This window comes from Budorcas taxicolor, chromosome 14 (assembly GCF_023091745.1).
Source record: "Budorcas taxicolor isolate Tak-1 chromosome 14, Takin1.1, whole genome shotgun sequence".
In the NCBI taxonomy this organism is placed as follows: Eukaryota; Metazoa; Chordata; class Mammalia; order Artiodactyla; family Bovidae; genus Budorcas; species Budorcas taxicolor.
Window position 1 is genome coordinate 86359937 of NC_068923.1, and position 25582 is coordinate 86385518.

At 37.4% G+C, this 25582-nt stretch overlaps 1 protein-coding gene across 1 annotated transcript; it reads right to left on the reverse strand.

Moving 5' to 3' along the window:
- Positions 1-1548: 1548 nt before the first annotated feature.
- OTUD6B (OTU deubiquitinase 6B) lies at positions 1549-24414 on the reverse strand. Its single transcript, XM_052651683.1, has 9 exons — positions 24283-24414; positions 23498-23649; positions 20942-21022; positions 13436-13748; positions 11791-11852; positions 9787-9893; positions 9053-9103; positions 1763-1829; positions 1549-1656 (listed from the first exon to the last, which is right to left on the reverse strand). The coding sequence occupies exons 1-9, from the start codon at positions 24362-24364 to the stop codon at positions 1570-1572; spliced, it is 1002 nt and encodes a 333-aa protein (XP_052507643.1). The 5' UTR covers positions 24365-24414; the 3' UTR covers positions 1549-1569.
- Positions 24415-25582: the final 1168 nt, after the last annotated feature.

A 25582-nucleotide genomic window follows, 5' to 3' on the forward strand; every position in this document is an offset into this window, starting at 1 on the left:
AACAGGTTCCTTATTATCCATCTTTGGAATCTCTAATTGCAGAATTGGTGTGTCATGGAAACAGAAACATTCTGAGATCTATCATGCTGAAGGTGGGAGCACTGGATAATTTCCTGTGTAAAAGGTAGGGAAGGAAAATAACTGATTCCAGGTTTAGGGCAGCAAATGTACAAGATGAGCCTAGAATATCTTATACCAGAAACATGACATTACCAAGGACTAATGAGATCACATCAAAAGAACATACAAGCGGGGCTCCCATTAGTCTAAAATGGGAAAATTTGAGAATCACAAAGAATGACGAATGGACCAAAATAAATTAAAATCTAGAGCTAATGGTATCATAAAAATAAAAGAAAGCCTCTGATTACATTGGAAGTTGCTGGGGAACCAACTCTTAAGACTGAAAAATAATAAATGGAAAAAAACGAAGCACTTATTCTGCTTTTCCAGTACAAATCATATTTTTGTATAACCTAATAAAGTTCTTACTCATTGAAAAATTGAAGCCAATAAATGAGGAAGAAAAAAATAGATTTAGAAAAATCACCAGTTTTGCAAAACTAATGAAATAATGGATATATAAAGATAATTGGATGCTAAATGCATTAGGTGAGAGGTTGACAGGAAACTTTCCAAGTATGAAATCAGGTTAATTACCTACTAATCAATTTTACCATCACTAAAATTGAGAAAATCATATACTGTTTTTAGGTTTATCATGGTGTCATACAATAAAAATTACACAGTATCAATATTAAATATTCTTGAATCTGAGTTTAATCATGCTTCTATATCTAAATACCATTTACAGAAAATATGAGGGATAGAAAAAAGCTAAATTAATCTCAGGGAAACAGTCAGACAAATCCCCAAACTGGGAAATTCTATAAGGCAAATGATATACAATATTTAACCAACAAGTTATGTCACTAATAAAAAGATGGGAAAACTGTTATGAAAAATGAGACTTAAGAAAAACAACAGTCAAATGCAGTCTGTGAATCTTGTTTAGCTCCTGATTTGAATAAAAATATTTCAGAGTCAACTGAGGAAATTTGATCATGGACAATGTATCAGATAATAGGAATTACTAATTTTGTTATGTATAATAATGACATGGTAGTACTATTTTCTTAAAATGTACCTAACATTTAGAAATGGATCTGAATTTTCAGGTGAATTTTTTTTTTAATAAGTGGGGCAGAAAAGTGAGTGGAAAAAATAGACCAAATAAGATTGACCAAACATTGGTAATTATTAATGCTCAGTAATAGGTAATAGGGGTTCATTATATTATTCTATTTTTTGTATAATCTTTGAAAATTTCCAAATGAATGATTAAGACAAAGGCAAAAGAGTAAGGGAAAAGAGATAAGGGCAAAGATATTTGATTAGAACCCCACCTGGGCTAGTTATGAGGCTTGGAGGCATTTGGACTACATATGTACCACATCTGGAGGGCTCATTTCCAAAAACTTGAACACTATAAAACGCATTCTGCATTCAAAGTACTCAGAACACAATTCCATCTTCCTCTGTAATTCCCTTTATTCATTCAACAAACATTTAGAAGTACCTACTATGTGCGACACTGTTCCACTGGGGATAAACGAATGAAATAAAATGACAAAAATATCTCAATGAAATTACATTCTAGAAGGAGGAGAAAAAACAAGCAAATAAGTAAGGTGTTAGATGGCACTAGATGCTACAGAAAAAAATAATAAAACAGGTAAGAAGCTTGCAATTTTAGAGTAACCTGAGAAGGCTTCACTGCAAGGGTGCTATCAGAGACGGGAGCTTTTCCAAATAAGATGGCGAAGCAACTGCAAAGAAGAATCATTAAATTTATACAGGTTATTATAATTAACATCAGTATCATCATAACACTAAAATAAAAGGTGCTGATTAATAGAGTTCCAATTGCTAGAATCATCATTTTTGGGGGTACTTAATCACTGCTCTTTTTATTGAAATATCTCTTCCAAACCTTCCAAACCTATTTTCCAATGTCTTTATTTTGATACTCTTTTAGTTTCCTAAGAACAATCACGATGTTACTATCTGAACAAATTATAAAACTTTGTTTTAAAAAAAGAAGTCTCATAATACTCATCTCCTCTAAAGTAATGCTGCATGGCTAGGACCCCAGCTGACACTGTCTAAATGGGTCATTTTTTTCCTGCTTTAAATGGGTAAACAGGCCAATACAATCTACTACTGCTTTTTTTTTTTTTATTAATTTTCCTAACCTAGAAAATCTGGTAAACATTTTTAATTTCTCCTTCTCTCTCCAGGCTCCTCTGCCCAGAGGATCCTCCAGGCAAGAACACTGGAGTGGGTGCCATCCCCTTCTCCAGATCTTCCGGATTCAGGGATTGAACCCAGGTTTCCTGCATTGCAGGCAGATTCTTTAATGCTGAGCCACCAGAACGACCAACCCCAGACCCTAGGTAACCACTAATCTCCCTTCTATCTCTATATGTTTGCCTAGTCCAAACATTTTATACAGATAAGAACATATGTCTTTCACTCAACGTAATGCTTTCAAGGTTCATCCAGAGTTACAGCATGTACCAGTACCTCAGTCCTTTTTATTGAATAAAAATACTCCATCCTATATTTATTTATCTACTTATCAGTTGATGGACATTTAGATTGTTTCTGCTTTTTGGATACTACAAACAGTGCTCTGTACAATTTTCTTGGGCGTATACCTAGGATAGGTCAAATGGTACCCTTTCAGGAACTGCCAGATTGTTTACCAAAGTGCCTTCATCAGTTTATATTCCTACCAGCAATGTATAAAAGCTTATCTTTTCATTTACTGTCGCTTTTGACCCAAATTGATACAATCAATCCCTTTAAAAAATTTTGCCTTGAAACAGTTCATAATTCACTCCATCAGACTAAAGCCACATCCCAAAACTCTTTGCAATAGCCTTTCTCTATTATAGGTTCCCAAATGAAACTACTGTGGGACAGTAAGAATTTTAGAAGCTCTCTCATCTGCTGATTAGGAAATGCCTTTAATATTTCTGAGATCCTAACAAAGGGTTTCACATATGCCCTAGGCTTCATCTTTGGAGTTCATTTTCCTGACAGTTCCCCGATTTGGTCTCTATCTAAAAGTTAAAGTCTTAGTTGCTCAGTCATATCCGACTCTTGGCGACCCCATGGACTGTAGCCCACCAGGCTCCTCCATCCATGGAATTCTCCAGGCAAGAATACTGGAGTGGTTGGCCATTCCCTTCTCCAGGGGCATTTTTCCAACCCAGGGATCGAACCCAGGTCTCTTGCATTGCAGACACATTCTATCTGAAACTTACTCCTTAATTTTACCATAATTTACTGTCTGGCTGGCTGAAGCACAAGCTGGAATCAAGACTGCCGGGAGAAATATCAATAACCTCAGATACACAGATGACATCACCCTTATGGCAGAAAGCGAAGAACTTAACAGCCTCTTGATGAAAGTGAAAGAGGAGAGTGAAAAAGCTGGCTTAAAACATTCAAAAAACTAATATCATGGCATCTGGTCCCATTACTTCATGGCAAATAGATGGGGAAACAATGGAAACAGTGACAGACTTTATTTTTTTAGACTTCAAAATCACTGCAGATGGTGACTGCAGCCATGAAATTAAAAGATGTTTGCTCCTTAGAAGAAAAGCTATGACCAACCTTGACAGCATATTGAAAAGCAGAGACATATTACTTTGCCAACAAAGTTCCATCTAGTCAAGGCTATGGTTTTTCCAGTAGTCATGTATGGATGTGAGAGTTGGATTATAAAGTTGAGTGCCAAAGAATTGGTGCTTCTGAACTATGGTGTTGGAGAAGACTCTTGACAGTCCCTTGGACTGCAAGGAGATCAAACCAGTCAATTCTAAAGGAAATCGGTAATGAATACTCACTGGAAGGACTGATGCTGAAGCTGAAACTCCAATCCTTTGGCCACCTGATGCATTGGAAAAGACCCTGACACTGGGAAAGATTGAAAGCAAGAGAAGGGGATGACAGAGGGTGAAATGGTTGGATGGCATCACCAACTCAATGGACGTGAGTTTGAGCAAGCTCCAGAAGTTGGTGATGGACAAGGAAGCCTGGTGGACTGCATTCAGTCCATGCAGTTGCAAACAGTCAGACATGACTGAGTGACTGAACTGAACTGAACTGTCTGGAGTGGCTAAGAATGAGAAAGTTTTGCTTTGCTTTTCAAACCCCCAAAATTTGCAGCTCATTTATATTTAATAATTTTTCCTCTTGCTTGCCTTTCTCCTCCATCTAGAAGAATCCAGATAGCACCTTCAATACTCTCTAGAAATCTCGTCAGGGAGATCACCCAGCTGATGAGATATACTTATTTTCCACTTAATGCTTACTGGCATCATTATTAAACTTTCTTCTACTATGTAACAGAAATTACTTTTCTTCCAAATTCTAATAATATTTTCCTCATATTCCTTACCAGCATCAGGCTCCTGCTAACAATCTCTTCAAGGCCTTTTTAACTTACACCCGAGTTCCAAAGCTCATTTCATGGTTTAAGTATTTTGTTACCATACCAAATTCTTTTCAGGGCTCAATCAGAGAAAAAGACCAACTGGGAACCATACAGTTTGACTTTAGCTAATTACAGAAGCTGCCGAAGCCATCTGTGTAGGTCTGTTGCGTTTGTGTCTGGTGCTGTGCCTACCCCAGAATTCAGAGAAGCTCAAGCAAAAGATCTGGCAGAAGTGGGAGAAGCTAAAGGCTTTACGAAAAAAGTGACCTATCTTGTTCATTTCTATGTCCCTAGTGCCTCAGTGCTACATGGTGTTAGCACCTCTCTAAGTCCCAAGAGTAGTGCTTGCACACTTGAGAGTTAACAAAAGCTGAAGATTTCTATTTAAATGTCTACATGAAACAGCACAAAAAATAACTACTTTTACTGAGCATTTATTACATATTAGGCAGTGTGCTAAATTCTTTATGTAAGTGGACTTACTTAGTCATAGAAGGCAGGGCTTGGTATTTTTTAAAAAAATCAGAAGCAAGACTGTAAGTCATTCCTGTTAAAAAAAATTAATAAATTCAGCAGCCTTGTGCAAAAGCAGTAATTTGTTTCAGTAAGCCATGTTAGTCACCCAAGTATACTGAAAGAAGACAATCATTAACTTCTTCCTGGTCAGTATATTAACAAAGCTTTTTATTTGTTTTGGGTCTGTATATTTATTTTCAGCAACCCCTGGGTCAGGAAGATCCCTTGCAGGAGGAAATGGCAACCCACTCCAGTATTCTTGCCTAGAAAATTCCATGGACAGAGGAGCCTGGTGGGCTGCAGTCCATGGGGTCGTAAAGAGCTGGACACAACTGAGCACACACACATACCCACACTTATTTCAGAAGTTATTATTTTTTAGGTTTGTTAAAATCAGATTGTCCTAATCGACACAGGAAGGTAAATTAACTGTAACACACTATCAGAAGTTTTAAAAAGGGAAAACTCTCTTGGGTTCCATTCTTCAACTAACCAGAAGACGTAAGAATTCACCAAGGGTAATATAAATTAAAAGACAGCCCTTCTGTGAGCCAAGAATAATTCTAAGTCACTATCTCGTTTATTCGTAACAGTCTATTAGCCTAATGAAACTCCTAAAAGTCATATCCTATCCACTGAATTGATCTTATAACTATTAACAAACCTTAAGCACTTTATAGGACTAACAATGTGACAGACATTTTAATAGTGAGGTCCTTGTTTCTAAGCACTTAAAGACTAAGGGGAGATAATAACAACAATAATAAACAACTAAATGTTAATAACTATCATTAAGTTACTTGCAAGTAACATGTATGACCCGGGGTGCCTAACCTAGCCCCGGTGGGAGAAGTCTGGGGAGCTTACCTAGGTCAGAGCTATTTAAGCTGAGACCAGGAGGACAATAAACCAGGTAAAGCAGGTGGGACCCAACTTCAAGTGTCAGTTCAAAGGCCTTGTAGGAGGGAACATGGTGGGATAATATAGAGAACTGCTGCTTCTGAAACTGACTTTAAAAACAGCATTAGAAACTCTGTGAGTTCTACTTTTCCACAAGATGGAGAAAGATATATTTCAAATGAGACTTAGAAAAATCAATGTATGTAAATACACAAGACAGGAAGAAAAAGCTCATTTGTTCAGTAACAGTAAAAACAGTATGAAATTACAAATTAAACTTCAAAAAAAAAAAAAAAAACCCTGCCCTATTGCTTCAGCTAGTTCCTAACAACTTCTACCAAGACCAGGTATTAACAAGCATGTGCCCGCAGTAACTTGCAGATTTCCTTCTTACTGCTTCATTTTCTTACTCATGTGTATTCATTTTTCTTTAACATCCAAGAGTTTTGGATAGTCTTCTAATTTGCCCTTATTTTAAAATAACAAAATAATACATAAATATTAGAATCTGTTATTTTCAATTATACATGAGGACAAAATAAAAACTAAATAAAATTCTCAAAAAGTTTTCTCTACTTCTATATTCTAAAAGTATTAAAGAATAACAATTTAAACAATGCTCATTTAATTCATCTTTTATTTTTTTCTTTTAGCCAACATTAGATAATATGAACAAAACTGTACTGTTAACTATAGTTACACATCCTTATTTGCTTTATATGTTATAAACATACTTAAGCAGATAAAATTCACTGAATTAGACATATTCCAGAACTCTGACATATACTTTTCTAAGTCAGGCAAAAGAAAGCTTATCAGATTTTCCTACGAGATCAGCATCATACAGCAAACTAAACTAGTATATGCTGCTTTTAACTTAACATGTGCCTTTTCAGACTTTAATTTTAGGTCACAGCTAAAATAATTTTTATCTCAAGTTTTATGAAAGAACAGAAGCTGAAACATACAAATCCTGTCCGTAACCATATTGGCCATTTAAAAATTAAAAATATACCTATAATCAAGAAAATTCTATTCACCCTGCTAGAAAAAAATAGCCAATAAGTTATTTTATAATACTTTAAGTATAGTGGGAATTTACAATAACTAGATTTCACTGTATCTTATTTTATTGCTTAATGCTTCTCTTTTAATTTTAAAATAACAGATTACCCATCGCCCCTCCTTTGCAAAAAAAGCCAGATCCAGCATTACAAAACAAGCAGCATTCAGAATATATTCTGCTTAGCAGGCAGAGTGGTTCTTAGTCTTTGCAAGTATGTAAAACCTTCATGCAGCACTTATCTGCTCAATAGTTCCCCACACGTCCCCTGCTGAATACATAACACTGATACCCTGTTTTCTATGTTATAAAACCCAGTTGTTGTTACTTAGTTATTCAGTTGTGTCCAACTCTGTTGACACCACAGACTATGCAGCCCACCAGGCTCCTCTGTCCATGGAATTTTGCAGGCAAGGTTACTGGAGTGGGTTGCCATTTCCCATTACAGGGGATCTTCCTGACCCAGGGATCAAACACGGGTCTCCATACCTCCTGCATTGCAGGTGGATTCTTTACCACTGAGCCACTGGGGAAGCTCATAAAACCCAGTATTTACTTAGAAAAATTTGTTGCATTCATGGAGAAAAAATTCAAACTTTATATACACTTGATGTAAGATGTTATTAGTTACTTATCTGAGAAAAACAGATCAAACCAAAAAGGTCTCATTATCATAAAACCCCTTACATAACAAATTACCACACACATTTGTACATATGGGTGTACCATCTTCTTAAAATATTTTTATAAATAACTTAAAATCTGATCTGACAAATCATTCAACTGAAAAGTACTACACTGACTTTATTATACAATCTTGACTCAACAGTGGCTTTCAGCTTTCTCCATATATATAACATAAAAATTCCCAGATATTTGAAACAAATATTTTCAAATATTTGAGGAAAGATGAAATTAATAAGGCTAATAAAATAATAGTAACAAAAGCTTTCCCTAATCCTAGAGAATGAAGCAAAAAGAGAGACCTTATAAGACAAACTGGAAAAGAAGAATTTGAAGTAAATTTGGCCTTGGACCCTTTTATAAATTTACAAATTGCTACTCCTTCAATTTGCACAAGTTAAAGAATAACAGAAGCTAATAACTTATTTCTCAGTGGAAAAGGGTGCAAGGAAAGCAAAGCAGCTGAGTAGTGATGGTGAAAGTACAACAAAGAATATAAAACTTTATAGTTAAGATAATCAAGAAATGATGTCACAACCATTCTGAAGTTGAGAAATAACAAGGAATAATCAATGAATTAGAAAAGCAATAATGTGCTGTATCTTTTAAAGTTATATACAAATAAAAGACTTATTTTTATTTTTATTAAAGCAATCTTCTTAGCTGCACTTTGATGGGGTTACAAAAATGGCACAGCATCAACCTAAAGGGGTGGGAAGGGTAGTGATGGGAGGGAGGTTCCGGAGGGAAGGGATATATGTATACTTAAGGCTGACTCGTGTTGTTATATGGCAGAAACCAACACAACGTTCTAAAGCAATTATCCTCCAATTAAAAATAAATGTTAAAAAAAGTCACAGCATTAATCCCATCAACAGCAATGTTACTGCAATCAAATTATTTATAAACATTAATTATATTTGTTATTACCATCACCACATTATTGCAATGTCAGAGAGACTGAGTCATTTCACATCTTCACGAAAAATTACATTGATACAGTTACTGAAAGCTTTCGGTATTATAAGGAGAAAAAAAAATTTTTTTAACTTCAACACAAAATAGAATGTTCAGAATCTTATATTTAATAAAAATATCAACAATCAGGGTACCATCTTGGTCTATAAATGATATTCTTCACAAAGAATTTACAAGTGTTTTTAAAACACCATTAAGGGGACATTGGTTAAAGTTTCTCTCGGACACGTTTTTTTAAAACCTATTAGTAGCTTTGCCATAAAACTGATTTAAGGTAGTTGTGTTTTTTCAGAAACACTGAAAATAATCCAATACTTGGTATTAATACTCAGATCAGCACACTGACATAATAGCAACATTTTATAGACTAGCTGCAATTTTCAGTAGCTGTGTTCACCAACCGTGTAACAGAATTGTAGTGTTCTCCTAAGCCATATGCATGTCTCATATAACTGAAATGAAAAAAGGAGAAATAAGTAATTTAGACAAAAGTACTTCACTGTATATAAATGTTTTATGTATTTAAAACCAAGTACTCTGAATTAATCACTTCACAGGGGTATCATTCAATAGACTTCATTACTTAAAACTTTAACACCATTTAAAAAGCATCATCAGTGAGTAAAATATGGTTCAGTAACTCTGCTGAGTTTGTCCGGTAAAACACAATCATTAGAGTGAAAAAAAAGACTGAGATGGCAAATTCTCCATGCTGTGTTTCAGAGAACTCTCAATTATGTAAAATACTTTCACAATATGAAGAAAAAAATCTCTAAAGAATAAACAATAAGGCAACATGAGTGTATTTCAGCTTTTACACTTGCTGAAACTTTTAGCGTTATTAATGTCAAACCAGAAGAACATTAAAAATAATCCTCAAATTTTGTAACCTTTAGAAATGGCTTTATTCTTAACACATACATAAGAATAAATCACAAAAGGTTTAAACAATTATCTAAACCATGTATTTTGACAATGCTTTCTAATTCTGTAATTGCCTTTAAGATGAAATAAGCATAATTAATGCTGCTGAAAATAGACTTGTTTTGATTAATCAACATAACCTAAAATTTTTCATAATCCCTTTTGTCTTAATTATGAAAAATATTAACAGTAGGAATTTCTAGGTACTTACACAAGTATTAACGGATCTTCTGGATATTCTTCACCAACTACTATAGGAGGAGAATCTGCCTGTATTATCTCTATTGGTGTTCGTAAAATGTGAGACAAGGCTCTTAGCTATAAGAGACAAAATGAAAACTATATATATATATATATAATTTGTAAGAGAAATAGAGGTAAATCTTATTCAAATCTTAAACTACTGAGTTGATGCATGAACAGGGCAACCAGTCAGAGCAGGGATCTACTTCTATTCCTTAATACACATCAAGAGCTCAGTAAAAGGGCATGGAATGGAGGGTGCAAAACAAGCTCTGGAAATCTTAGCATCCCATCTAAGTCTTCAGAAATCATACACAGAATTTCTCTTTAATAATTTAAATTTACTCCATTGTGAAAATAGCAACTCTTATTTCAAATGAATTAACAAATGATTTAAGAGAAAATGTCCTTCAAAAGATGTTTAAAGGTTTTTCCAATTTAAAAAGTCACTTATGTCTCTAGAACTCACATTGATTTGAGATTCTTATTAAAAGTTCAAGCATCTTTAATTACTCCTAATGTAGTCACAAAGCTAGCCTTCCCAAGTTTCGAAGACCCAGGAGAGGCATATAAAACATTAAGGCATATTAAACAAGTTCCCTCTGGTGGCTGAGAAGAGGTACAAATATAACACTGCTAAGAAAAACACTTGGACGAAGCAATCACGTCCTATCTTCAAACTTAATTCTTGAAGTGAAATACTCAGAGCCACAAACTATTTGAGATGGCTAATCATCATTACTGGAGAAGGCAATGGCACCCCACTCCAGTACTCTTGCCTGGAGAATCCCATGGACAGAGGAGCCTGGTAGGCTGCAGTCCATGGGGTCACTAAGAGTCGGACACGACTGAGCGACTGAGCGACTTCACTTTCACTTTTCACCTTCATGCATTGGAGAAGGGAATGACAACTCACTCCAGTGTTCTCGCCTGGACAATCCAAGGGGCGGCGGAGCCTGGTGGGCTGCCGTCTATGGGGCCGCACAGAGTCGGACACGACTGAAGCGACATAGCAGCAGCAGCAGCAATCATCATTACACAGTAATATTAATAATACTGCTAGATTCATCCACGTAGCACTTTAGCTTCAAACTTCAATGCATATAGCCTTTGCTTTGTTTAATATATACAAATGGACTATCATATACACATGGGGTTTTATTATCCTCATTCAATAATCAGGAAACTGGAGCTCAGGAGGTTGGCTGACTCCCCCAAAGTCAGAAAACTGAGAAGTAGAAGGAACCAGCACCCAGCCCCCAGACTTTCCCTGTTACTCCCTGACTTCTAACACCCCAAGCTACCTCATCACCATCTGCACACTCGGGGGTTTCATTTTCCTTTAATGAAACAAAGATAACAGTAAAATAAATAATTAGAGCTATAAAAAAAAAAGTCATGATTAACTCCCTACAAATGACTAAACATATTTTCTTGCAAGTAAATTTTAATGCATTAAATACTGCTTTCAAATCAGTCAGTATCAACTAGGAACTCAAGACACAATTGTAATAGATGTGTTATGGTAGGATTTGACCTGTAATCTCACATTAAAATATTGTTTTCTATTTCTGACATTTTCCAATGTGATTTTCATCAGTTGAGCCACTTGGGTAAAATTTTACTGTATTTGAGAAAATCTTCACTTTCATAAGTCCATAAACTCAAATATATTGCCTGTAGCAAGATCACAAATGGAAATATGCAGACAACACTAGCTTCACCAACTCACAGATCAAACACTGGGCTATTTAAAATTAAACAGTGCTTCAGTTCCCAAAGGTACATAATTAAATTAAAGGCCTAAGAATATTAACTCCTTATATCAGTGTTTTATCGGTAGAGAAATAGCAAATATATAAAGAAAAGGAATTGTCAAAAGAAAAATTGGGGTCACCTGAAAAATATGTCTGGAAACTACAGAAGGGATTTAAAAATGATTTAACAATTTCCCAATGAATAACAAACTTACCTCAAGTTGACCCCCCCATGCAGCTGTGTTTACAATATCATCACAATACTTTCCAAACTCTTCTGTAGGAAACAGATCAGAATATAGCACTTTTTAGAATTCATATTAGATCCCTTTTCTAACTCCCACAATGCCTGATGAAACTGCCCAAGTTACGAACTTCCTCTTTCTCCATATATATCCTCCAGAATTTAATCCATTTCCCAAATCCAAACTTAACTCACTCCATCTTTCCATCCAAGAGCAAAGCAATTCATCTGTTTCTCTCTCTCAACCTGAGGTCTAGCAATCTCAACTAAATTATAAGCCTACCTCTCTCTTGATCCAAGCACTGACCCCAAAATTGCCACCACATTCACACTGCAAAATCCAAATCTGCATCTGAAAGAATATGCTACAAGATTAAAAGATGCATCCTCTGTAAAACAGGCTTCACTATAAAACCCTATAAGAAATGTGAGAAGAGAATCAAAGTACAAATGAGTTGAAACTCCTTACCCAGTGACTATCTGATGACAGTGACATCAAACAGTGCCTACATATTTTGGAAATGTTTACTTTACTATTCTAGCCAAAAAAAGGTCTTCCTGTATCAGTTTTGAGAGGAGGTAAAAGACCTAACTTCAGAGTTTATAATGGCATATCTTGAGCATACACACTGCTGTTATACAGAAAGTTAAAGTCAGAAGAAACACTAACACCCTTGGTGTTTAGAGGAAGAGGAAAAAAATTATGGGCATCTAGGAGAAAACACATTCCATATGCCCATCTTATTCAGTCTCATATCCCCAGTGATAAGAACAGTGTATCAGCATGCTACGGCCCTCAATAAACACTGACTGAAGGACTGGGGATAATTACAGCTTTCGTCTTTTTCTTTGATTCACCAAGCTGAGGTATCACCTCCTCTCCCCTGCCCTACAACTAGCACAGCTGGGGACTTCATTAAACAAAAGCCAACCCTAGCCTTCCCCTCTTCAATCCACCCTGACCATATGACTTACTCTCAGGGGATATTGCCACATCTGCTGTCTTATCTCAAGGACCAACTTTCTCCCTTACTCCCCTTTCACTTTCAGAAACTTTTTCAAATTTTTACTCGTTTCCTCCTGTATTTGCTAGTTGTACATTTTTTTTTTAACCTTCTCAACTATCAAAGATATTATACAGACTAATAAGGCAGGTTTTGCAGTCAAATTCTGCCTGAATATTATGACTTATTAAGAATAAAATTAAATCTTCCAAAGTACAGGATAAAAGGAAGAATTAGTTTTCCTAACCATTCTCTACTGATCGTCTTCAGATCCAATACTTGCAGAGACTAGGCAAAGCTTAACTTTGTGAAATATGAACTTATTTACACACTTTTTAAACTAGTAATATGAACCCTATTCCTATTTTTATCTTAAGATTAATATTTTCAACTATAAAATAGTTAAGTACTTAAAAAGATCTTGATAAACAAAAATGTGCTATCATCTACTAAAGTCATAGAAAATAATTTTGCCTAAATGTTGAGATGTTTTCCCCCCATAGGACTATTCAGGCTTTCTTTTCTTTTTCATTCTCAGTTCCAGAAACCACTTTACTTAATAACCATCACAGCTACAACAGCAACAAGACGTAGCAGAGAAAAATAAATTACCTGGAGTATACATTTCTCCTGTATTAGGATTTGTTAAAAATGGCAGAAAGTCTTCCACATGACTCTGCATATAGTTAGCAGTCTGACACCTTAAGGCAGCCACAGTCAGAACGCCGTTCTGCTCTTTCAGCTGATCTTCAATGGCTCTATACATACAGTGCCCATCAGATGGAATCTGTTTAATTTCCAACTGTCTAGCTGCCAATATTTGAGCAAGTTTTTCACTTTCTACATGTCTAGCTCCGGTTAAGTTTTCAATTTCAGCTTCGGCTATCCTTTCTTCCCGCTCCTTTTCCAATGCAGCCTTTTTGTCCTATGCAGAAGGTAAAACGTAGGAAAGTTAATTCCTAATAATTAAGACTCGTTTACATTTATCATGGGAACAGAAATATAAGATTCTCAAAAACATTTTTCTCCCTTCTCCCACAAGCACTATCAGATAGATGATCTCATCACCTGTAGAATTTTCTATACTGTGAACTCTTCTAAAGGCAAACAATATTTCTCATCTGTGTGTACCCAGCACGGAGCTGTCTTGGAACAAAACAAGGCTCTCAAATTTTTCTGTGAAGTCTGTCTGAAACTATATGCCAAGTTTCTAAAAACTTGACTTACTGATTTCAAAGTACTATGGTAGATTGAGCTGTCCTAGGCCTTAAAGTAATATCATTATCATACTTAAGTCCAAGCTTTATAACTTATTACTCCACCAGTGAGGTCTTAATGTGCTAGATCACCAGTTCATGAGCAAGGCATTAATTTGCTTAGGTCTTTAGAATGGTATAGCAGCTCTATTTATCCGGCATTAAAAAAAAAAAAAAAATGTCCACATACAAACACACACACATTTAGCTTAAGTAACAGATAAAAACATTCTTCTCTATTAAAAAAACTATTACAGATAATCTAAAGTCCCCCTTAAGGACCACTGCCAATCTCTCAGCCTGCTCTAGAGATCTGATATGTATCCCTCTAGATTTTTTTCCTATGCATTTTAATAAATACAGATGTATTCATAGAAAATCTATAGAAAACAGTATTTTAACAAACGTGCTATCATCCATTACATTCTTCAACTTGCTTTCCTTCTATTCAAATTTCCTAAGAAATCTTCCCATACCAACATATGCAAAGATGGGATGAGGAGAAGGTAATGAGAGATTTATGACATGAAGGATGGATAGGAAGTAGAATGGGAAGACTAGGGAAAAGAAAGAAAATTCCTGACACTTGGAATAACAAGGATCAAAAGGCAGAAAGCACTGTATGCTTCATTCATGGCTGAACACAGTTCATATAGCTAAAATACCAGAGAAAAGTGTCAAGAGATGAGGTGGGAGGCAAAAAAGACTGTACATAGTTAATAACATGAAAATCTATGCATACATAGTTCAAAAAGCACCAGAAGGATATCCATACAATAGTGCTTTTCTCTGGATGGCAGATTACAAAATAAGTTTTGTTTTGTGTGTGAGCCTGCGTGCGTGTGTGTGTGTGTGTGTACATGTTTCTGAATCTCCATGGTTTCTTTTGGGTACCAGCTGCGTGTGTGTGTGTACATGTTTCTGAATCTCCATGGTTTCTTTTGGGTACCATGGTATATTCCCAAGTGGCTCAATGGTAAAATGTCAATGCAGGAGATGGGATTCAATCCCTGTGTCGGGAAGATCCCTGGAAGAGAAAACGGCACTCCAGTATCCACTCCAGTATCCTTGCCTGGAAAATTCCACACACAGAGGAGCCTGGCAGGCTACAGTCCATGGCGTCACAAAGCGTCAGATACGACTGAGCACACAGCACATGTGCCTGCCTGTGCGTGTAAACAGCTCTCTAGCTGTCCATGATATGTTTTATTTGTACGCTGAGAGCAAGTATTTTCAACTTAAGAGAATAAAAAGTTAAACTACATTCTATAAATTTTGATGTACTGGTAGCAAACTACAGGGAAGGATTTGAATAAACCAAGAAAAAGAAGATACAGGTAAAAATTTTTATATCCCCAGCTCTAACCTTCCCGTAACAGCAGAAAATATGAATGGAAAGGCAAATTTCAATTTCACTTAATGCCACCTGCTTCTACTATACGCTTGTTATATGCCATGCCAGATAACGCTAGTGCTTCCTAAGTTACCTGAATCAAAAGCTGCTGCTGCTGCTGCTAAGTCACTTCAGTCGTGTCCGACTCTGTGCGACCCCACAGACGGCAGCCCACCAGGCTCCCCCATCCCTGGGAGTCTCCAGGCAAGAACCCTGGAGTGGGTTGCCATTTCCTTCTCCAGTGCATAAAAGTGAAAGTGGAGTCGCTCAGTCTTGTCCGACTGTTAGCGACCTCATGGACTGCAGCCTACCAGGCTCCTCTGTCCATGGGATTTTCCAGGCAAGAGTACTGGAGTGGGGTGCCACTGCCTTCTCCGAATCAGAAGCAGTATTATCTTAATAAAACATAAACCTATTTAAATTTTTTCTTTCCAACTCAAACCATGACAAAAGTAACATGATACAATTTATTTCATTGCATATCTACAACTGTGGATCACAGTGGCATAAAACCTTAAAACACAAGATGGCACTATTACTTTTTAAAAGACTACAGAAAACATTTTTCAGAGGGGAGAGGAAGAATAAGCACCTTGAATATCACCTAATCCAAAACTCCTCATTTTCCTCTTCTGAGGAAAGGAAGATTTCCAAAATAGCATGAAGAAAGATTTCAAAAGGCCATACAGTTGGTTAGGAGCTGAGCAGGGACCAGGGACAACAGACAGCTCCTTCTATCCAGGCACGTGAATCAGAATAAAAGTTGGAGCAGACAGGAGCTGGAGTTAATGATGTCAAGTACTATGGGGAAATTGGAACTTTACACTATCTATAAAACCTTAATTTAAGCCTCTAAAATACTCATCCAAGAATCTCTTTTTTTTTCCCCTCATGCTCTGCTTCAATATTACACAGCAACTGCATTTCCTTTCCAGGACACCCAGTAGAAAACACACTGGATTGTTTTCCCAACATTCTTCTACTATATGAAGTTTTCCAATGGCAGTTTTCCAATGGCATGAGCAATTTCCATTTTACAACCCTAGTCCTGGAGATAGAATGGCATCAATAAACTCTAATGAAAATGTATGTGAGATGAAAATAGCACAATAACTCAAACATACACTGTCAGTAAAACTAGACTCATTCTGGTATAGCAACAGCAAAAACAAATCTGAAGATAAATATTAAGAGCTAGGAACCAGTGCAGCAGTTGTAAACTTTTAGCATGCCACTGAGACAACTTGAGACTCCTCAGCTTTTCGTTTATAATATAAAGAAATGAGGGAGATCTCATTCCAGCTCTCAAATTTCAAATTTTTGGAACCCAGTTCTACGTTCTACTTCAGGCTGTTTCTACTATATCAATGAGTTTTCACTGAAGCTCTCTGAAATAAATAAAATACTCCCTATGCTTTTCTAGATTGACTTTTCATCCCTTGGTGCCTCTGGGTGGGTGGGAGTAGGGAGTGGGGTGGGAAGTGGTTCAATGTAAGTCTAAGACTCAATTATCTACCCTCGTTTTCAGGTCCCATTTTCTTAAATACTATAAACTCAGTGTTTTCTGCTCCAAAATCCTATTAACACAACGAAGCAGTAAGAAACTTTGGGCATTATTTATGAGGGTGTTTTCTCTGCCAAGTGTTGAACTGGCAAAGAAGTGTTGCCAATCTGCTGACTATAAAAGTATACATTTATTGACACTATAGCTGGAAAAAGCATGCATTTCAGCTATGCAATACTTTAGGAGAAACGTAACAAAGTGTTTGAGAAAGGTAAGCATTTGTTTTGTTGCCTAAGGGACAAGGTAGAGTGAACAAATTTTGATAGACATAAAGGAGTTGTATCCTTTTCTAGAATTAAATAGTTGCTTCTCTAAGATACAGGGGCTTCCCTGGTGGCTCAGAGAGTAAACCGTCTGTCTGCAATGCAGGAGACCTGGGTTTAATTCCTGGGTGGGAAAGATCCCCTGGAGAAGGAAATGGCAACCCACTCGTGTTTTTGCCTGGGAAATCCCATGGACAGAGGAGCCTTGCAGGCTACAGTCCATGGGACTGCAAAGAGTTGGACATGACTGAGCAACTTCACTCTAACATGCGTGGGCTTCCCAGGTGAAACTAGTGGTAAAGAGTCTACCTGCCAGTGCAGCAGACTCAAGAAACACCTGTTCAATACCTGGATCAGGACGATCCCCTGGAGAAGGAAATGGCAACCCATTCCAGTATTCTTGCCTGGGATATCCCAGAGGAGCCTGGCGGGCTACAGTCCATGATGTTGCAAAGAGTTGGACACGACAATGACTGAGCAAACACACTCTAAGGTATGTATATACTATATACTACTATACACTAAGCAGAGTCAATTCCAACAAATATTTTGTTATGCAAAATTTCTGCCCTTCACTTCTGACCTATAGAAAATAGATGACAATTATAAGACTATAACAGAAAGAACATATGTCATTAAGTAGAGAGCTGGTGAATTAGATAATCTCTCAGTTCAGTTCAGTTCAGTCGCTTAGTCGTGTCCGACTCTTTGCAACCCCATGAATCACAGCACACCAGGCCTTCCTGTCCATCACCAACTCCCGGAGTTCACTTAGATTCACGTCCATCGAGTCAGTGATGCCATCCAGCCATCTCATCCTCTGTCGTTCCCTTCTCCTTCTGCCCCCAATCCCTCCCAGCATCAGAGTCTTTTCCAGTGAGTCAGCTCTTCGCATGAGGTGGCCAAAGTACTGGAGCTTCAGCTTTAGCATCATTCCTTCCAAAGAACACCCAGGGTTGATCTCCTTCAGAATGGACTGGTTGGATCTCCTTGCAGTCCAAGGGCCCCTCAAGACTCCTCTCCAACACCACAGTTTAAAAGCATCAATTCGGCACTCAGTCTTCTTCACAGTCCAACTCTCACATCCATACATGACCACTGGAAAAACCATAGCCTTGACTAGACGGACCTCAGTCATCAAAATAACGTCTCTGCTTTTCAATATGGTATCTAGGTTAGTCATAATTTTTCTCGAAAGGAGTAAGCATCTTTTAATTTCATGGCTGCAGTCACCATCTGCAGTGATTTGGGAGCCCCAAAAAATAGTCTGACACTGTTTCCACTGTTTCCCCATCTATTTCCCATTAAGTGATGGGGCCAGATGCCATGATCTTCGTTTTCTGAATGTTGAGCTTTAAGCCAACTTTTTCACTCTCCTCTTTCAATTTCATCAAGAGGCTTTTTAGTTCCTCTTCACTTTCTGCCATAAGGGTGGTGTCATCTGCATATCTGAGGTTATTGGTATTTCTCCCAGCAATCTCGATTCCAGCTGTGCTTCTTCCAGCCCAGTGATTCTCATGCTGTACTCTGCATAGAAGTTAAATAAGCAGGGTGACAATATACAGCCTTGACATACTCCTTTTCCTATTTGGAACCAGTCTGTTGTTCCATGTCCAGTTCTAACTGTTGCTTCCTGACCTGCATACAAACTTCTCAAGATAACCACTGCTGCTGCTGCTGCTGCTGCTAAGTCGCTTCAGTCATGTCTGACTCTGTGCGACCCCATAGATGGTAGCCCACCAGGCTCCTCTGTCCCTGAGATTCTCCAGGCAAGAACACTGGAGTGGGTTGCCATTTCCTTCTCCAATGCAGGAAAGTGAAAAGTGAAAGTGAAGTCACTCAGTCGTGTCTGACTCTTCGCAACCCCACAGACTGCAGCCTAACAGGCTCCTCTGCCCATGGGGTTTTCCAGGCAAGAGTACTGGAGTGGGTTGCCATAACCTCTAAGATACCATAAAACCTAAATTTCATGAGTCTATGAAGTTCACAATTATAATAATTACTCAAGAATAAAATTTTACATTAGTATAAGAAATGCTTGACAATTTGCAACTTAAGCAACTTTCAAACAAATTGTCTTAGGTTGAATTTCTTAAGTGGTGTACTATGCAGTACTTAAACACAGTGAGAAACAGTATCATTTGCTGACCCAGCAGTTCTTCAGGCCTTGTGTTAGGGCTTTGGAAACAGTAAATTATTTAACATTCACAATAACTCTATGAAGTAGGTATTAATTTTCTCCTATTCTAAACATGGGCTTCCTTGGTGGGTCAGATTGTAAAGAATCTGCCTGCAATGATAGAGACCTGGGTTCAATCCCTGGGTCAGGAAGATCCCTTGGAGAAGGGAGTATCAACCCACTCTGGTATTCTTGCCTTTAAAATTCCATGGACAGAGAAGTCTGGAGGGCTACAGTCCAAGGGGTCGCAAAGAGTCCAAAGGATCAGACATGGCTGAACAACTAATACTTCCACTGCCATTTCATACATGTGAAACTAAGGCTTAGAAAGGTTAAGAATCTTATCCAAAGCCACCACAGTGGGATTAAAATCTCCACCTGACTGACACCAATTCCATGCTTTATTAAATGTACATACTAAATTATATTTACTACTAAATTATAAGATACAAGCTAGTTTAAAATAAACATTTGAATCCTAGAAAACACTGTGTTAATATAATAAAACAATATTTGAAAATAAAAAGACTGGATTTAAACTTGTTCTTTTTCAAAGTGAAAAGCCCTTTCCTATCTAATCACATTCTCATAATTTTGATATCATAAACTTATTACATCCAATAAATCAGTTTCCTTATAGCTCTTTGATGATGCAAAATTTCATTCTCACATTTGTTTTTGTGCAAGATGTCTCACTTACTCCAAATAGCCTAACTAAATAATTTTATTTCCATAAAATACCAACTATTTAACACTTAGCACAGTGAGTTTTTCCTTCTCTAAATTTTCATCACAACCAATACATATGTAACTACATAATCCTGTTAATTTTGTGTATCTATATATCTTAACTTCTAGGTTCAAATTCTTCTTTATCACTTAATACCGTAGTTCTTAACCGAAGCTGTACATCAGAATCACCTGGGCTCACACTCTTCAGATTCTAAACTAAGTCTGGAAAAATATATTTGTAAAAAATATCCTTTTCACACCCCCTTTCCTAGATCCACCCTCCTATGAGAACTGCAGACTGGACATTTCTTATCTATTTTCTTATCTATAAAATGAGGATAAGAAATCCTACTTCACAGGATTACTGTCAAGACTAAATGAGATTTCCTATAATCTAAAGCCTAATAGGGCTTCCCTGGTGGCTCAGAAAGTAAAAGCGTCTGCCCACAATGTGGGAGACCTCGGTTCAATCCCTGGGTCGGGAAGATCCCATGGAGAAGTAAATGGCAACCCACTCCAGTATTCTTGCCTGGACGGAGGAGCCTGGTAGGCTACAGTCTACGGGGTCACAAAGAGTCAGACACGACTGAGCGAGTTCACTTCAAAGCCTAATAAATGTTAATTTAGGCCCTTTGGCAAGGGAACTCCTTTTTTTTTCTATTCCCTTCCAATACAACACCTAATATAGTATTACACACATAGCATTAACAAATACTAGGCGACTTTCATACCCGTCTCTTTTGTGCTTTTGATATCCGAAGTGGCTGATTCTCAAGAACCAAGTTTGAAATATTGACAGCAACAGAATCTATCTAAAGGAAACAAAAAATATTACCTAGTTAAGGAAAAATACCTTTAAGTTATTATTTAAAGTATTAGATTATTAAATTATTATTGCAAATCACATATTATGTGTCATTCCACAATTCAAATCTGAATAACAGCACTAGATACAATACTAAATGACATGGTTGTATATACTTTCTCTATATTTTAGAGAGAATTTGTCAGGTTCCCAAGAACTTTCCTTATAGCTCTACAAAGACAATGCTTATTTCTGCATGGTTTCCTTCCGTCTCAGAATGCCTACTCCATTCATATAAATACTTCCTACAAGTGCCAATTCATTCAGTGCACCACCCTTCCCATCTCTAAATGTTTTACTTTATAAAATATATAAGGTCCTGTGTTGGCTCAGTTTATACTACTTTCATAACCTCAAAAATGGGGGCAAAGGCCTTCCTCCATCATAGTTAGCCAAAACCTGATAAGCAATGCTTCTTGACCCTAGTAGAAATTTGTTAATTTATAGTTATCATTAAGACATTACAACCAGTCTTAATCATCAAATGACTGTTATATGTTTGCTAAAGAAAACAGATTTAGACTTATTTACTATCAGGATTAACAGCTAGTATTTTATTACCACAACTATATATTAAGCTAGTTTTTAGGTGACACATACATGGAACATTATCAAAGCCTCTAATAACAAGAGTCAGCAGTCTCTAAGTCTCTTTGGCCCAAATGATCAAAATATCAAAATAAGATTAAGACTTCAAAGAGTGAAATAGGATTCTTACAGTTTTTCAGAGGAATGTGCTAAAATTTATAAACTGCCATACTGACAACAGGCAAGATACAAAGAAACAACTGGGGAAAAAAAGAGAAAGAAATGACAAAAGAATTCAGGTGACATTCTAGAAGAAAACAAGTTTCAGTTAAAATTAAAAAAAGATAATAGTTCAAAGTATGAAGAGAGTTTGTATTTTAACAGTTGGACAATATGTCACTTAACAATCAAACATTTTTCACCTTCGAAACCTAGGAAAGAAATCTCACAATTGAAGGGCCTGAGAGACTAAACTATCTCACTAACAGAAAAGATAAGGAGATAATTAGAAATGCCATGACTCTAACAATACAAACACCTGGAAGCATGCCTTGTTTCTTGGATTTTAATAAAGTGTGTTAAAGGCAAGGAAGGCCAGGATCTTGATGAATGGCAAAAAAACTTCAAGAAAATAAAACTAAGTTATTAAATTTAGTATAAACAAGCCATTTTCCCTGTCAACAGCAGATCAAAAATAAACCAAATAAAATTTATTTATGGTAGATAAAATCTTGGGCTTCCCTTTATAGCTCAGTTGGTAAAAAATCTGCCTGCGATGAAGGAGACCCGGGTTTGATTCCTAGGTCGGGAAGATCCCCTGGAGAAGGAAATGGCAATCCACTCCAGTATTCTTGCTTGGAAAATCCCATGGACAGAGGAGCGTGGCAGGCTACAGTCCATGGGGTCGCAAGAGTCAGACAAGACTTAGCGACTTTACTACTACTACTTGATGAAATCTTGCATAGACATAAGAACTTTTCAACTATCAAAAATGAGAGTGAGGAGTCTATGATATTTGACATCTAAAACCCATGAAATAAATTATCACTCTAGATAAAAATTATAACAGAATTCAGTATTTACCTTCTGGAGTAAGAGCTCTAAATTTGAATTTGGGCTTTGATACTTAGCAGTTGTTATAAATTTAGAAGGCAGTTTTTAATCTCTCTGAATCTGTCTCCCACTTTAAAACTGGGATTATCTACACTTACTTCAGAGGTAACACTGACCAGTGTGTTATTGTGAGAATTATTTGAGAAAATGAATGCAATATATAACAAAGTATGTGGCATACAATACACTGTGTGCAGCTATACTGATGAGATACATATTAGCTAAACTGATGACAGTTAACATGCTCCAATTTACCCAAGAAACATCAGTAAATTTCTATTTATTACAACTTGCTCATAAAGCACTTTCATAACTTAAAAAATGATTTCACATTTATTCTATTTCTTAGAAAAATCTTGTGCTTAAACAGCAGTAGTATTTGTATCATACATGTGAAGAAATTGATGCTCGAGAAGATTAAGTAAATTTGCCCAGGTTCAAATACTATTTAATAGCAATTCTGACACTAGGAGACTGGTCTTCCACTTTCTTTTGATAAAGCCTCCTCTAGCCCATTTTATGAATCTGTTCATCTTTGGGGCAGCAGACTTTCTTTGCTGTCCTTCCTTAAAAAACACACTACCATGTAAACCTGATCAGAAAAAGACCAATGAAAGGTGATGCCTGAGCATGACTAAGTGCCTTCTTTCCCTCCAGTTTTACATTTCATATACTTATATAGTTAACTGTGTTACAGAATCTATATAAAATCTATGGATTTTTATATAGTTAACTGTGCTTTCCGATGTTGGAGACAAGGAGAAACATTACTTTCACATACTTTACTCTCTTTAGAAGTCAGCTTCAACTGATCCAGCTCCTCTCTATGTTTCTGTTCCATTTCTGCTTCTAACTTAGCAACATCTTCTGTAAGTTGCTTCCTCCTCTTTTTGTCATTCCTGGGAACAGCATTCTTCATACTCTGTATTTTGGCTGAAAAGCCAGCAAAATCATTACGTCAAAAACCAAGGGATTAAGAGGAAATAAGAGATAATAGCAATAAGGAGATGGTAAGAAGAAAAGGGTATAGGAAAAAAGTAATTATGAAAGCAAAAAGACAAATTACAAAACAGACAGCTACAGAGAAGAGTCCAGATGAAGCTGAGGCCCTCTCTCAAAAAAAAAATAATAACATAACCGTGAGTTTGGTGTGAGATGAGAAAAGGGCGGGTGGGGGGGGAAGAAACTTAAACGTTTAAATCTTTCAACTCTCCTTTCCGAGTCCTTAAAACTGAGGTGAGATATTTCGAAACGCACCTATTAGGGCCAAGTGTCGGTTAACTAGGGCAGGACCAGGAAAGGGGGGGCCTGAATCCAAGACTGTGGCTAACAAGGGTTTTCAGAAACCCGCACCCCGGCGCCCTCGCAGGATGGGGGAACGCGGCGCACCCGAAAAGAGGAAGCTTTTGAAGGTCGAGGGGATTAAGGGGGCCTGGGATGTAGGTCACTGGCTACCCTGAAGAAGCCTAGGAGGGTTCAGAAGTCCCTCAACGTTCCCCAGAAACGACCCGCCACGCTCCCTTCCCTGGGTCCTTGCGACTCCTGGGTTCCCCGGTCCCCCGTCACCTTGCAGCTCCTTCTTCTCTTTGCGATGCCGTCTCACCAGCTGTTCCTCTTCATCAAGTTCCTCAGTCAAGACTGCCTCCATGACGGGTAGGCAGCCCAGCACACGCGCTGAGAAGCACCAGCGCCTCGGCCTAGCGCCACCTTCCACCTTTCAACCTTCACCCCGCGCGCCATTGGCCGCGAATGGCATCCAGCCCCGCCTTAAGGCGGTATCGAAAGGTCAAAGGTCTGCGCGTGCGCACTCCCTTGACCCGCGCTGATAGGGAGGGGCGGCGGGGTGGAGCGTGTCGGCCGATTGTGGGTGTGGCTCCGTCGGGGGATGTTTGCCTGTGAGCGCTCGTCTATTGGCCCTGACTTGAGCAGTGCAGAGATGACGTAGATTGAGGCGTGCAGAGATGACGTAGAGGGAACTTTCTCGGACGTTTGTTTTGTTCGTTAACCGAAACATCTTTCCCGTTCGGTGCCATTGCTTAGAAGGGTTGTTCAAAAGGTAAGAAAGAAAAAACATTTCAACAAAATCTTGAATAATTCTCATTGGAAATCTTTGTGTTGATTCAGTCAAACCGTAGGGGATTGAGTTCTTTTTTTCTTATTTTCAAGGTCCTGATACCGCAGGTCCTAAGGAAAACAGCTAATTGAGAAAATGCCGCCTCTTGAAACGAGTATAGCGGTGAAAACAGAAGAGATAGCAAGGATTAAGTATCATATCGCACCAGAGCTTAAAGATCTATGCTTAATGATAAAAATTGCTCTTGTCGGAGCACTTGAAAAGTGCGAGGGAGCTGAGAGAACGGAAATGTTCAAGTCTGATGGGGCACAAAATCGAATTACTGAAGTGAACGCAAAACGAGAAATTTTCACAGCATGCAGAAAAAAAAAAAAAAAACAGAAAAAGGAATCAAGTAAAGAGAAAAAGGAAGCCCTCGATGACCTGTCCAGGTGATAAAATCTATGCATAATAGGAATACCTGAAACAGAAGACAAAGCAAATGAAGCTGAAACTGTAATTAAGGAACTAACTGAAGAAAAATATTCAGAGTTAAGAAACTAGATCTACAAGTAGAAAAGGCTCGCAGGGTGCCATTAAGTTTTAGTGAAAAGAAAGCAGTACCTACATATATATATCCTGCTAGTTTTTTTAAATTAGAAAAGGTAAAGAAAAAAAGTCCACAAGTATACCAGAGAAGACAAGCCACTTATAAGAGGATAAAAGTTAGCCTGACCTCAAATTTTTCCCTTGCAACTGTAAATGTCAGAAAACAGTATCTACAGTTTTTGCTCAGAGGCTCAGTCTTATATC

Excerpts from the sequence above, each read along its gene's own strand:
- OTUD6B (XM_052651683.1), bottom strand. The coding sequence starts at position 24,364 with ATGGAGGCAGTCTTGACTGAGGAACTTGATGAAGAGGAACAGCTGGTG. Across the intron at positions 13,749-20,941 it reads CAAAAGCACAAAAGAGACGG|GACAAAAAGGCTGCATTGGA; the intron begins GTATGAAAGTCG and ends CCTTCTGCATAG. Across the intron at positions 9,894-11,790 it reads CATGGGGGGGTCAACTTGAG|CTAAGAGCCTTGTCTCACAT; the intron begins GTAAGTTTGTTA and ends TGTCTCTTATAG.